At 49.8% G+C, this 13,471-nt stretch overlaps 1 protein-coding gene across 1 annotated transcript; it reads left to right on the top strand.

The window, feature by feature from the left end:
* Positions 1–12,127: 12,127 nt before the first annotated feature.
* Positions 12,128–13,005, top strand: LOC147712813 (palmitoyltransferase ZDHHC3-like). Its single transcript, XM_086920380.1, has one exon. The coding sequence runs from the start codon at positions 12,128–12,130 to the stop codon at positions 12,989–12,991; it is 864 nt and encodes a 287-aa protein (XP_086776506.1). The 3' UTR covers positions 12,992–13,005.
* Positions 13,006–13,471: the final 466 nt, after the last annotated feature.

The following is a 13,471-nucleotide window of genomic DNA, read 5'->3' as shown; positions in this document are numbered from 1 at the left end:
ACTTAAAGATTTATGCGGAAAAAATATAATTGAACCTATTGAATCATCTCCTTGGGTTTCTCCGATTGTTATTTCGGTTAAATCCAATGGTGAGCTTAGGTTATGTGTGGACCTTCGTAGTCTCAATAATGCAATATGGGTCCAATGCATCCATTGCCAAACTTACATGAGATAGTTTCCACGTTGGCAGGAGGGGAGATTTTCTCATGTTTTGATTTGGCTAATGCTTATCATCAAGTTGTTTTGGATGAGGAATCAAAGAATTTTACTGCATTCATCACGCCAGAAGGCCTTTTTAGATACAAACGCATGCCCTTTGGTCTTGCAAGTGCGCCATCAGTTTTTCAAAGGTTAATGAAAAAAACTCTTGAAGGTTTACCTGGTGCCATCGTCTTTCAAGACGATATACAGGTGTTGGGAAATATGTCAATGAGCATGATGAGAATTTGACGAAAGTTATCTCAGCACTATCTGTTAAGGGGCTTACATTACGTCTGGATTAATGCAAAATCAGACAAAAGGAGGTAGAGTATTTGGGACACACCATCAGTGGGATGGGAATCAAACCCAAACGGAAACATGTTGAGAGCATCATTAATGCTCCTGTGCCTGTCTCTAAGGAACAGTTAGTAGCGTTTCTAGGGTTAATTGAATTTTATTCTAAATTCATACCAAATTTTTCATCCAAAGTAGATATATTCAGATGTCTTTTAAAGAAAAATGCAAAATTTTCATGGTTATGTGAGATGACAGCTGCATTTCAAAACTTGAAAAAGTTTATAACGGATGCTCCCTGTTTAAAACCTTTTGTACCTGGTAAAAGGTGTATGGTTATGGTAGACACTAGTAACACTGGATTAGGTGCTGTTGTTCTCATGCAAAGAGACAATGGCAAAGAGTGGATCATATCGTATGCGGCCAGGGCATTAAGAGATGCTGAGAAACATTACTCTGTCATTGAAAGAGAATTATTAGCGTGTGTTTGGGGTGCAGAACATTTTAAATCATTTTTATGGGGGACGAAATTTACTATTAAAACTGATCATAAACCACTTATCTATATGATGGCACCAGGTGGAGGGCGCACAATGTCTGCACGCCTGGCAAGGTTAGCATCCAAATTGCAGTCTTTTCAATACCAAATTGAATATGTACAAGGGAAAATTAATATACATGCTGATTGTATGTCTAGATTACATTCACCTGTTTCTGATCACATAGAGGATGAAGAATGTGAGGTTGCGGGGGCGTGGCCAAGATGGTGTCGGAGTGAGACGCACTTTCGAGTCCCTCTGGCGCCTGTACTGATTAGCTTCGTAAAGCAGTGACCGCGGGGTGCTGACCAGCATCAGAGGTGTGGCGGAGGTCACTGGCACTGAGCGGCGGGGTCCGGCGCTGTTGGCGGGACCACGAGAGCCCTGAGCAGGCCGTTGGAGGAGGGGTGCTTCCAGGCCTGGAGACACCGGTCTTGCGTGGCGAGGAGGCGGGACCCTGAGAGCGGCAGCGTCCAACCCTGGTTGTGCGCGGTGCCGAGGACCTGCGGAGCTTCCCGGCCTTCCTTGTACTGGCCGGCTTCCCACTGCACCGCCGGAGGCGGGACGGCGACCTGGGACGAACCGCTACAGCTGGTGAGGAACGCCTGTGCGGCCGGCTGATCGCATGAAGGGCGCCGCCCAGCCTACTGGCGGAACACGGACAAAGTAAGTGCGGCCATTGGTGGAGGACATCTGAGGCGCTGGAGCCGGGTGCAGCAGACGACGGAGGGGAACGGCCCTGAGGCGGCTGGAGGCAACCGGGTGCTGCCTGCACTCCTGTACGCCGTGTAGCACAGCTGGTGACGGGGAGGAGGGCCCTGGCCTGTGGGGCACCGGCAGAACGCGGAGCCTGACAGTGGGTGGACCGCGGCGAACTCGGGGCATCCCGGACTGATCAGCTGCCGTCTGGGGAGGTGCGGCAACGCTGGGTGCCCTGGGGGAGCCGGGAGGCAGGAGCTGGAGAGTCTGCAGCCGGGGACAAGCTGAGGCCCACAATAGCGGTCCTGCCTGCGCCACTTTGCGGGACAAGAGGCTGACCGGACTGCTCATCTAGCTGAGGACGGGCATAGCCATTGGAGGGAGTAAAGAGGAGCTCTGCAGAGCCGGGGGTTCTGGGCTGGGGATCCCCGGTTTACACGTCCTGCGGACTTGAACCACCAGATGCGGGGGGCACGAAGTCGCATATCAGAAAGGCACCTCGTGGCGACGCCATCTTGGCCGGGTGGCCGATGACTGCAGAGTGAATAAGCTGGGCCGGTCTGGTCTAAATTGGCTCGCTCGTTCCTTGTGTCCTGAGCTGGGTGTCTAGGGAGGTCCTGATTGGCACTGGAAACCGCTTCCCTCTCTTAGCATTGGGGCCCCGCGGAACTTGGGTCCCCCCCGCACACCAGAGCGAATTGGCCTCAGAGGAGCCCTGGTGAGGAGGACCGCCTGTGGGGAGGGATCGGCGAGGAATCAGGGCGGGGAGGGGGAGATCTCCCTCTTGGCCGCATTGTCTGAAGTGAACTGCGGAGTGCTCCGCTGTCCCGGAGGCCCGACAGTAACGTTTGCCCATTGCCCTCGGGGAGGACGGGGCCACTCTGAGCCCGCGCCACACCCGGAACCTCACGATGTCCAATACACTACGCAAGGGGAGACCGGGGAAGGATGGCGCATCCAAATCTACGCAGCAACCGGCGTCCCCCGGGGCCAGTGGGTCATCTAAGCAATCGGACGACGAGGCTCCTGCCACTAAAGCCTTTATGACTGAGCTCTTCGCATCTATCAAGGAGGATATTTCCGAACTCCGCGCCCAATTGGCGTCGGACCTCCGGGAGGTCCGGAGGGATGTAGATGGCATTGGTGAACGAGTAGCGACGCTGATGGATCACGATCTGAGTGTGGCGAACGACGTGCACCAACTACAGCAGGACATCATCCGCCTCACCGAACAGAACTTGGATCTGCAAACCCACACACAGGATTTGGAGAACCGATCCCGCCGGAACAATATCCGTATTCGAGCGGCCCCATGGGACGGAGAAGCAGGGGACTTGCGTGGCTATGTCCAGGACTTGTTCTTACAGATCTTAGATGAAGAGGATGTGCAGGAAATAAGGATGGACAGGGTACATAGAGTAGGCCTGCCCAGAAGAGGAGGGGGGCCCCCGCCGGACATCCTTGTCTGCGTGCATGACTTTCAGGTGGAGGAGCGCATCCTGCGGAAGGCCAGAGCCATCACTTCCTTGCAATTTAGGGACCACCGTCCACAGCTTTTTCAAGATTTGGCGGCGTCAACGCTCCGGAAGAGGAGGGAGTTCCGCCCCGTGACTACCTTCCTGCGGGAGCGCAATATCTCCTATTCCTGGGGGCACCCCTTCCGTATCATATTCCGCTGGCAGAATCGGCTGGCGCAACTTCGCTCCCTTCAGGTGGCAAAGGATCTTCTCGGCCTGGAGGACGTTCCCCCATCCCAGGAGTCAAGCAGCTCACCATCGAGAAGACAACATTGCTCTTCCTCCTGGCACAGAGTTGGTTCGTTCCCGGATCGGCGGAGGCCGGATCGCGCAGCTAGCTTGCAGGAGAGGGGCGCGGCGGTGGCCTCGGTGGCCTCCGCCACATTGGCAGATTCTCAACAAAGCTCGGGAGCGGCATGATCCCCGGTCTTATGGAAATTTGGCGCCGGAGGGACTCTGGCCCTAAGGTCCTAGGGGTACGATTGTACTTTTGGAGAAGACACCCCGGACCATGGCCCTGGGGGTCACTAAGTTGGTACCCTCACCCCGACTCCAGTCCAGGAGGGACTTTTCGAACTATGGTCTGCTGGAACTGCTGGGTACATTGTTCAGGTTCAGTGCTTGAGTTTTTTCCTACTATTCTTGTTGTGGGGTGAGTTGGGGGATGGGGGTCGAGGGGGGAGGGGGTTGGGGAAGTTCCATGGTGGTGACAAGGATGCTATGTGGTGTGTATGGCTGAGGTGCGCATTGGTGGTACGGTGGACTGGGGCGGAGGTGGCGTACCTAAGGTCCAAGATGACCGGTTGCCCGGTCGGTGGAGTAAGGAGCGGGGTGGCGGGGTACCCCTCGACATTACATGTGGCGGGTGAGTTTGGGCCTTTGGGAGGGAGTACTCAAGAGTTGGCATTAGCGAGGGTTGGGGTGATATTATGTGATGCCTGTTAGCATAGGGACCTGGAACGTTAAAGGGCTTAACTCGCCGCAGAAGCGACAAAAAGTGTGGAAATATGTGATTGATCATCAGCTTGATGTGGTGGGCCTCCAGGAGACCCATCTAGCGCGCAAAGACGAGCTGCGCCTTAGGCACAAGGCTTACCCTCTTATTTACAGGTCGTCCGCTGCTACGAAACACAGAGGGGTGGCTCTCCTCTTCCGCGCTGCGCTGCTCTTCCAACCTATGGAGGTGCGCAATGACAAGGATGGCCGTTGGTTGATGGTGAAAGGGGTTGTTCAGGGACGATTGTGTACATTTGTTGTGGTATATCTCCCTAATGCTGGCCAAAATAAGTTCCTACAGGACCTGCTACAGAAGGTGGGGGACTTCGCTGATGGGCAATTGTTCCATATGGGGGATTTTAATCTGGTGTGGGATAAGGCTGTGGATAGCTCGAGGACTCAGAGGGCAGACACGGGGGTGTTCTCAGGCACAACACAACAGTTGATGGGAGAACTGGGGCTGGTTGATGGATGACGATTTTATCACCCTACATCCCGGGATTACACATTCTTTTCCCATGTTCACCACTCTTACTCCCGGTTAGATTATGTTTTCCTCAGTCAGGCCCTTAAGGGAGATGTCCTGGACTCCACCATTCTCCCGCTTTCAGTTTCTGACCACAGTTTGCTGGCGCTCACCCTTCGCTGGTCTCCGTCCGGAAGCGGACAACGGAAATGGTATTTTCCAGCCTCGGTGGTCAGGGATGACGCATCGAATAAGGCACTGCGGGAGGCCATTAGGGAGTTTTTTGTCCTCAACGCCACAATGGATACTTCGGTAGTCAATACTTGGGACGCCTTTAAGGCATCCATTAGGGGTACATGTATAGGCCTTAATGCCAATCTTAATAGGATGAGGCGGAAAGACCGGGAGGACTTGGAGACCGAGTTGGCCAAACTCGAACAGGCGCACAAGCTTACTCCGTCAAGGGCGACCCTACGACCACTTACGGCGGTCCGAGGGAAACTGAGAGCCCACTATAATAACAGGGCTGAACTCACGATGTTGAGGTTGGGGCGTCAATCTTACTCCTCTGGGAATAAGGTGGGTAGACACCTAGCGCGTCAGCTGCGTGACAGGAGGGAGCGTGAATATATTGGCGGGATTAAGGATGACGCGGGCGTGCTACAGCATAGGGACGAACTGAAGGCGGGAATTTTTGGCCGCTTTTATGCGGACCTTTATGCAGGGGACAGTCTCGGTACGGAAGCACAAAGGGAGTACCTATGATGTCTGCCACTCCCCCAGATCTCGGAGGAGTGGAATGAACTATTGGAGGCCCCGGTCACCAGGGAAGAGGTTCTTGAGGTTATCAAAAATCTGAAATTACACAAAGCGCCCGGGCCGGATGGCTATACAGCCGTCTTCTACAAGACGTACGCCACCGAAATCTGCGATTTCCTAGTGGCCCTATTTAATGACATGGCTACCTCTGGCACCTCGGCCGGAACAATGGCGGAGGCAGTCATTACGATTTTGCCGAAACCGGGGAAGGATCTTACCCAGTGCGCTTCCTTCCGCCCAATAGCGCTACTTAACATAGACGCTAAGCTGTATTCAACGATTCTAGCACGCAGGTTGCAAGACCTGATGCCGGCAATTATTCATCCTGACCAGTCCGGATTCATCAAGGGGCGCCAAACTCACGATAATACACGGAGGGTGGTGCATCTTATTGAAAAGGCAGATAGGTTCCGCATCCCGGCAGTCCTTGTGGGGCTGGATGCCGAAAAGGCCTTCGATCGTGTGGATTGGGGCTTCCTGCTCAACACAATGTCAGCGTTTGGCTTTTCGGACAAATTTATTACTATGGTGAGGGCAAATTTTTGCGGGCCCAGGTCGCGGGTGACGGTGAATGGACATCTATCGGCGTCTTTCCGCACTCCAGGGGCACCAGGCAGGGTTGCCCTCTCTCACCCCTCTTGTTCGCAATGAGCATTGAACCTTTAGCGCTGGCGGTACGGGAATGCGAGGAGATACGGGGCATTCCATTCGCGGGGGAACAACATAAAATTACGCTATTCGCGGATGACATTTTGTTTTCGGTGGCGGACCAGGTACACTCATTACCCTGTATCAGGGTGGCCCTGCTGCACTTTGAAGCAGTGGCCGGCTTCAAGGTCAACTACAGTAAGTCATATATCCGGAATCTCACCCAATCGCAGGCAGAGGTGGAGCGGGTCCGCCCTTTGACACCCTTAGCGTGGGCCACTAATTCGATAGTCTACTTGGGGGTCCATTTGACTCCAACGGTGGGCAAATTATTCTCGGCCAACTTCCCCCCTCTCCTAGCGAAAACGCGAGCTGAACTGGATAGGTGGAAACCTAAATTCCTGTCCTGGCTGGGTAGAATCCATTCTGTAAAGATGGTTCTCCTTCCTAAATACTTATACCTATTTCAGGCGCTGCCCATACCATTGGACAGCGATTTCTTTCGTCGCCTCAGGACTCAGATTTTGCGATTTATATGGCAGGGGGGGGCGGGCGCGTCTCTCCTTTACGGTCTTGCGTCGGCCGAAGTCAGAGGGAGGAGTAGGGCTTCCGGACTTGCAGCTATATTATAAAGCGGCACAACTGAGGTTGCTAGTGGAGTGGTCGCAACAAACATCGGAGAAGCACTGGCTCCACATGGACCGGAGCGTGTCTGGCAGATCAGTATGGGACCTGGCGTGGAAACCAAAGAAAGACCGTCCCATTAACGCTTACATCAGCACTCCTACAGGTACGACCCTGAAGGTCTGGGACACACTTGCCTCAGATGAGCGGTGGACTACGTTTCCCTCACCTTTCACGCCCATACATTTTAACCCAGCCTTCTCACCGGCGCTCCGAGAGGGAGCCTTTGATGCGTGGAGGGAGGGGGGCTGTAGAGCGCTGACCCATTTGTTTCATGGGCAAGATCCTCTCTCCTTTACTAACTGTATGAGGGACTATGGGATCCCCCAGTCTGAACGGTATCACCACGTGCAGCTGCTCCACTGGGCCACGTCACCTGGGACATTGGAAGCGGCTACGAGACCCCCATCGCCATTTGAGGCCTTCTTATTGCGCACATCCACCATGAAAGGAACTATCTCTTTCTTGTACCAGCTTTTGCTTCAGTCTGCTGTGTCGCCTAGACCTCGTTATATGGAACAGTGGGAGGAAATGGTGGGGAGAGATATCTCTGATAACGAACGGTCTGCACTTTGGCGGGATCTCACTGCGTTTAATCACTCACTGCATCTAAGGGAGGCACACCTTAAGACACTTATGCTATGGTATCTTTGCCCGACTCGGCTCCATCGCATATATCCGGTTACGTCCGACAAATGCTGGAGGGGTTGTGGGCTCCTTGGTGATTTTCGCCATATATGGTGGGACTGCCCAGTGATTCGGCCTTACTGGGAGGAGATCCTCTCTCATATCAAGGACATTCTTCACTATCCTGTCGAGAACTCCATCGCTTCTGTCCTGTTGGGCTTGCGGGAACCCGGTCTGGAACATCAGACCCGGGCGGGCAAGAAGATCTTGTGGCTCTGCCTTGGAGCTGCCAAGCTCACGCTGGCTGCCGCTTGGAAACAGAAGGGGGCGCCAACAATATCCCTGTGGCATGCAAGGCTATGGAAGCTCTTGAGTATGGAGAGAATGGCGGACATCTTCCTGGGTAACTTCAAGAACTTTCAATTTCAGTGGGGTCCATTGGTTGCCTTTCTCTCTAAAGGGTTGCCCTCAGCCGTCAGCCCAGCATCCGTGAGATCACTACACCTCTTTCAAGTCTAGCGTGAATGAATGAATGGCAGTTGGGGTGTTTGGAATCACCACCATGGGGAGGGAGGGGGTGGAGTGGGAGGGGGGCAGGGTGTTTTTCTCCTTTATTTTGCTTTAGGGCCTTCCGGGGTGCATACGGCAGGGCTTCCTGCCCTCTACGTCTGCTGCACAGGACCTTCAGCTTGTATGCCACTCAGTGCTGTCACTTTCGCGATGTCATCGCAGTGCTACTCGGACTGCTGATCTAAGAACTTTGAGCCTGCTTACTTCGGCCTGAACTTGATATCCTTTTGTCAGTACGTGATGCCGACACTGCCGATTTTCAATTGTACCCCCTGTGCGGGGAAATGTGAGGCACTTCGGGGGCCCTTACCCTGTTTCTTACACTGTTTAACTTTAAATAAAAATTTTACAAAAAAAAAAAAATAATGTGAGGTTGCTTTCTATTCCCATGATGTAAACATGGTATGTGGTGGACAAGGCACTTTACTTGAAGAATCCTGGTTACGGGAAATGGAACCAGATGTAGAATTAAATAGAGTCAAGAAATATATTTTGCATGGCTGGCCTGAACAGAGGAAGGTATCGGGTGACATGATGAGTTATTTAAGAGTCCAAGATGAATTAGCTGTTGAGAAAGGTTTGATCATGAGGGGAGATACATTTATTCCACCTCATTCATTGAGAAATGTCATCATTGGAATTGCCCATGAGGGCAATTTAGGTATTTCTTTCACTAGGAGGCGTATAAGAGAATTTTTTTGGTGGCCAGGAATTGACGTTTGTGTTGAATATTTTGTTCGTTCTTGCACGGACTGTGCCAATAGTGACAAGTCTGCTGTACCTTTACGCTCTGAACATTGGCCTATAGATTATCCATGTAGTCCATGGGGCAAACTCGGTCTTGACATTATTGGACCGTTTGGTAATCTGCAGAGACAGGAGGCTTTTGGAATTGTGTTGATACAATTGGTCTGAGGTAAAGATGGTAAAAGAGGTCATGTCCAAGAACATTGTAGAGTTTTTAGATGATGTATTTTGTAGAGAAGGAATCCCAGAAGAAATAATCACTGATAATGGGCCACAATTTATTAGTAAAGAGATGGAAAGTTTTTTTTCAAAGTGTGGTATTGTACATAAAAGAATTGCGGTTTTCCACCCAGAGGCTAATGGCCAAGTTGAGCGATTTAACCGCGTGGTAAAGGAGGCTATACAACTTTCTGTGAGAGGTAATTTGAATTGGCGTAATGCATTGCAGTCTATGTTGCTATCATATAGAACTTCCCCTAATTCAGTTACTTTAGTTAGTCCATTTGAACTTTTGAGAGGGCACAAACCAAGCACTATACTTACTCCATGGTGGTTAAAAAGGAATCTAAATGAAGACAACCATTTTTCTAATGTTGATTATAATCTAGTTCGTTGTAGAGTAAACGCTTACAAAGCAAAGATGAAAAGAAAATGGGAATGAAACAAGGAGCCATAAGCAAACATGAACTTTCTATAGGAGATTTTGTTTGTATAAAAAAAAGGGGTTTTAAGAGGATTTCCAGTTTGGTCTTCACCTAAAAGAGTGGTGGAAGTCTTTAAACATGCTGTCAGAGTAGAGGGAGGAAGTGTATGGAATGTAAATAGAGTCTCCATATTTAAAGGTACAAAGCTTTCAGAGTGTGACCCTGATAGCAATGTGTTTTTGGATATCAAGTCACATAGTGATGAGTGTCCTGCACCAAGAATTAATGATTGTGGTGATACTTTAAGAAGAAGTATAAGAGTTCATCGTTAACCTACAAGGTATCAGGACTATGTTATGAATTAAGAATTTTTGCAAATGAACAAATTGTTTATTTGTTGAACCAATTGTTTTTATTAATATATATTATTATTGTTTTTTATGTCTTATTATTTCATTTATAAGGGGGGAAGGTGTGTTGGAACCAATGTGGTGTTTTAATGTGTAACAGACACGATCATGTTACTGCGTATCATGTCTCGTGTCTGTCTGTGGGGCTGTAGTGTCATGATCAATAGTTTGACAGAAGCACAAAAGTAGCATGACCCATTCTGGGGAAAGGGGCGGTGGCGGACTCTACGCACCTCCTCCTATCGAAGAGCATCCTCCTCTCCTTATGTACCGCTCGTATCCAGGCTGCCAGCGAGGTCCCTCAAGCGCACGCTATTGCATTGTGATGCCTCGCTTGGCCAGCAGGAGGGCCAGCACTACGAAATGCAATTGGACCTTGTAGTGTTTTAGTCATCTGAATATACCCAATGAGCAGGATTCACATGATTAGATATTGGGGAGCTCCGTGACCTTGTGCATTGTGGCGGGGATAGTGTTCCAATAGTGCTGCAGGACGGGGCAGGCCCAGAACATATGGAGGAAGGTTGCGCTAGGGGTCTGGCAGCGGGGGCAAACAAACTGTGACTCTGAGTATTGGCACTGAAGTTGCACCAGCATCAGGTATGCCCGATGCAATATAAAGAATTGTATATTTTTGAAACAGGAGTTCCAGGATAACTTTTTCTGGAATTCCAGGGTGCGCTCCCACTCCTTGTCGTGTAGTGGCCTCACAAACTCCTCTTCCCCTTTATAACGCAACTGAGCAAGCGGGGCAGGGGTAGGTTCCTGGATGGTCTAGTATATCTAAGGAATACGGCGTAACAGTGAAAAGTTGAAAATAAAGTGGTTAAAAAAACTCACTTCCTCCAAACCAAAGAAACGTCTCCTCAGAGTCTTCCCCCACCAAATCAAGCCACCTTGAGCCCTTATCCACACTGCGCCCTTTCAAACTCAAAAGCAAACCACTGACGAAATTATAACCATATGCATTGTAGGTTCCCTAATGAATCCTTGCCAGCCCAAATGCTTTCCAATCAGTCCTACCCGAGTTGTCTCCTGCTATACCAGCAAGCGAGATTAATAACTCCTCCATATCAGTTGGCTAAATATCAAAAGACCATAAGACATTATGATTATTAAACATATTCCAAAGATACAGGTACTTACCAGCCTGACCAAGTTACCTAAATACCAATAGCAAATTGAGCCTTTGTAGGTAAACTCATCGAAAAGGCAGCTTGCATGCTCTATGCATCCCATAGAGTCTATGGGATGCTCTGAGGGGGTGGACCCCATCGTCACACTTTCTTCAAGGTACCTGTCCGTCCTCGTTAGTCTGCAATCCAGACAGGTAGACAGGAGGGTGTGATACCTTGAAGAAAATGTGACCACAGGGCCCACCCCGTCGGAGCATCCCATGTAGCATGAAACTACAAACCTAAGAGATGAATCACAAGAGGTGATTATCTCCAGTATTGATCGGGTTTAAAAGTACAAACCAGATTCTTGCATGCCATTGCACTCATGCGTTTTTTTTCTTTTGGTCCTGACGAAAGCCACATTGACCCTTAGAGACATAAACATAGATGGCTGAAACATTTTGACAACTCTAAGATAAGTGGGATCAACTAATATCCCACAAACATCCACCACTGTTCTTAACATTGACCGGGACCTCCACTTTAATTAAAATACAACTGGTAAGGAGATCTTGAGCCAATTTTAACACCACTTTTCACCATCACATACACAGTCCAAATCACACACAAAAACAGCTCCGCTGTAATCAGGTGCCGTAGCACACCCTGGAAGCATTCAGCGACCAGGGTGGGAAACCAATGATGAAGCATGTCACCAACTAGGTTGGTGAGTGAGGGTTCTTTTAAAACATCCTGTGAGTTACAAGGCACTTCAGCCTTAAAGATGATGAGGGACTTGTCTCTGGAGCAACATTAAAATAGGTAGCAAGCTCATTCTTCTATAACAATCCTCAACATACTGGCAGCAGACAGTAAATCACAACAATAAGTGTGTATGAGCATACTAAATAATGAACATCCTCTGCTGCCGGCCCCCACTGGACTGATGTGTCTTGGGCTTGTTTATGACGAGGGAATACAGGGGGCATTGGAGACCCAGCTATATTAGCCAGTTGCCAGTTGGTCTGCTGACATCTGCTCACCTACAGTTTGCTGTGGACTGCACGTGCTGTGGTGCCTGAGAGGAGGTCCCAGGTACAACACCGGGAAGTGACGAGGGACAACGGCTGGAGCCTGTCAGAGGCCAGATGGCCGTCTGCGTCCTGGACGGGTGCGGGTTCTTTTGCCTCCTTATGGTGTACCTGAGCTTGGCTTATGCAGATTACGTCATGCTGCGGCACGTCCTGCTGTTCAAATACGCTGACAGTGTATTGCTTCCTATCCATACAACTGTCATCCATATCATTACTTTAATGATCCTGGTCAGCCACCTGAGGGCGGTTTTCACTGACCCGGGTCGGGTGCCTCTGCCTGTGACAGCGATAGATTTCTCGGTCCTCCATGGAGGCACACCGCGAATGAGTGAGTGGGGGAATGAGGACTGGACCATGTGTAGTCGATGCCAAACTTACAGGCCTCCACGAGCACATCACTGCAGCACGTGCCGACACTGTGTGCGACGTATGCATCACCACTGCCCCTGGATCAATAATAGTGTTGGGGAGTTTAATCAGAAATGCTTCATCCAGTTCCTTTTCTACATAGGTGTATTGAGTCTGTATGCAATGGGCCTACTGCTGTCTGCCTGGCTATGGCCTTTGGTGAGGGGGCCTTCTGGAGAGACAGAAAAGACAGCACTTCCTGATAACCGTGCCCATCTAGTGCACTGGATCATTCTGCTGGTGGAGTCCATTGTGCTTGGTTTATTTGCGTTTGTTGTTACTTTTGATCAGGTGGGCTCGATGATTAGGGATGAAACGCCAATTGAGAGGGTGAAGAACAGTCTTAGGAAGGATGCTCAACGTGATGTACCTCACACCCGTAAACCAAAGATGGAACTTCTACGAGAGGTGTTTGGTAGAGGTCATGTGATTTGCAGGTTTTTCCCATGCAACAGTCCTCCCTCATCAAGAGGTCTCTCCTACAGTCGCATCCCAGACTACGATCTGTAACGTCACTTCTCCTGGATGGGTTCTTGTTGCCATCACTTCCTTCAGAAAATCCATGGATTACTGTACAGAAGTTTACTTGTCCCATTTCAGATCCGGTTCGAGTTTTGGGGAAAAGAAACATAGTGCTGACTTGAATGCTGCTGATTGAGAGCTAGGGTTGGAGTTGCATCCGTGTGACTCGTCGATTCCCAAAGAGAACTGTATTTGTACTCTTGTACTCTTCCCTTTAGCAGCCTCTGCCTTGATAAGTCTTACCAAACAGTCCTAGTAAGCCTGGAGTCATTAGTTAACTTTTATTAATATCCCTAGAGGTGTCTCTTTCTAAGTCATTGAGAAATTGGTGTTGTTCTCTGGAAGTATGACCCCTTCTTGTGTGTCTTTTATTTTTTTTTTGCCCTTTAATTTGACTAATCCCTATTCAGTGTACTGAGGTAACTTACAATGATTTTTCTATTTATTTATTTTTTAATGAAGTCTGTG

This window comes from Lissotriton vulgaris, chromosome 5 (genome assembly GCF_964263255.1).
Source record: "Lissotriton vulgaris chromosome 5, aLisVul1.2, whole genome shotgun sequence".
In the NCBI taxonomy this organism is placed as follows: Eukaryota; Metazoa; Chordata; class Amphibia; order Caudata; family Salamandridae; genus Lissotriton; species Lissotriton vulgaris.
This window is presented reverse-complemented; position numbering and strand designations above follow the sequence as displayed.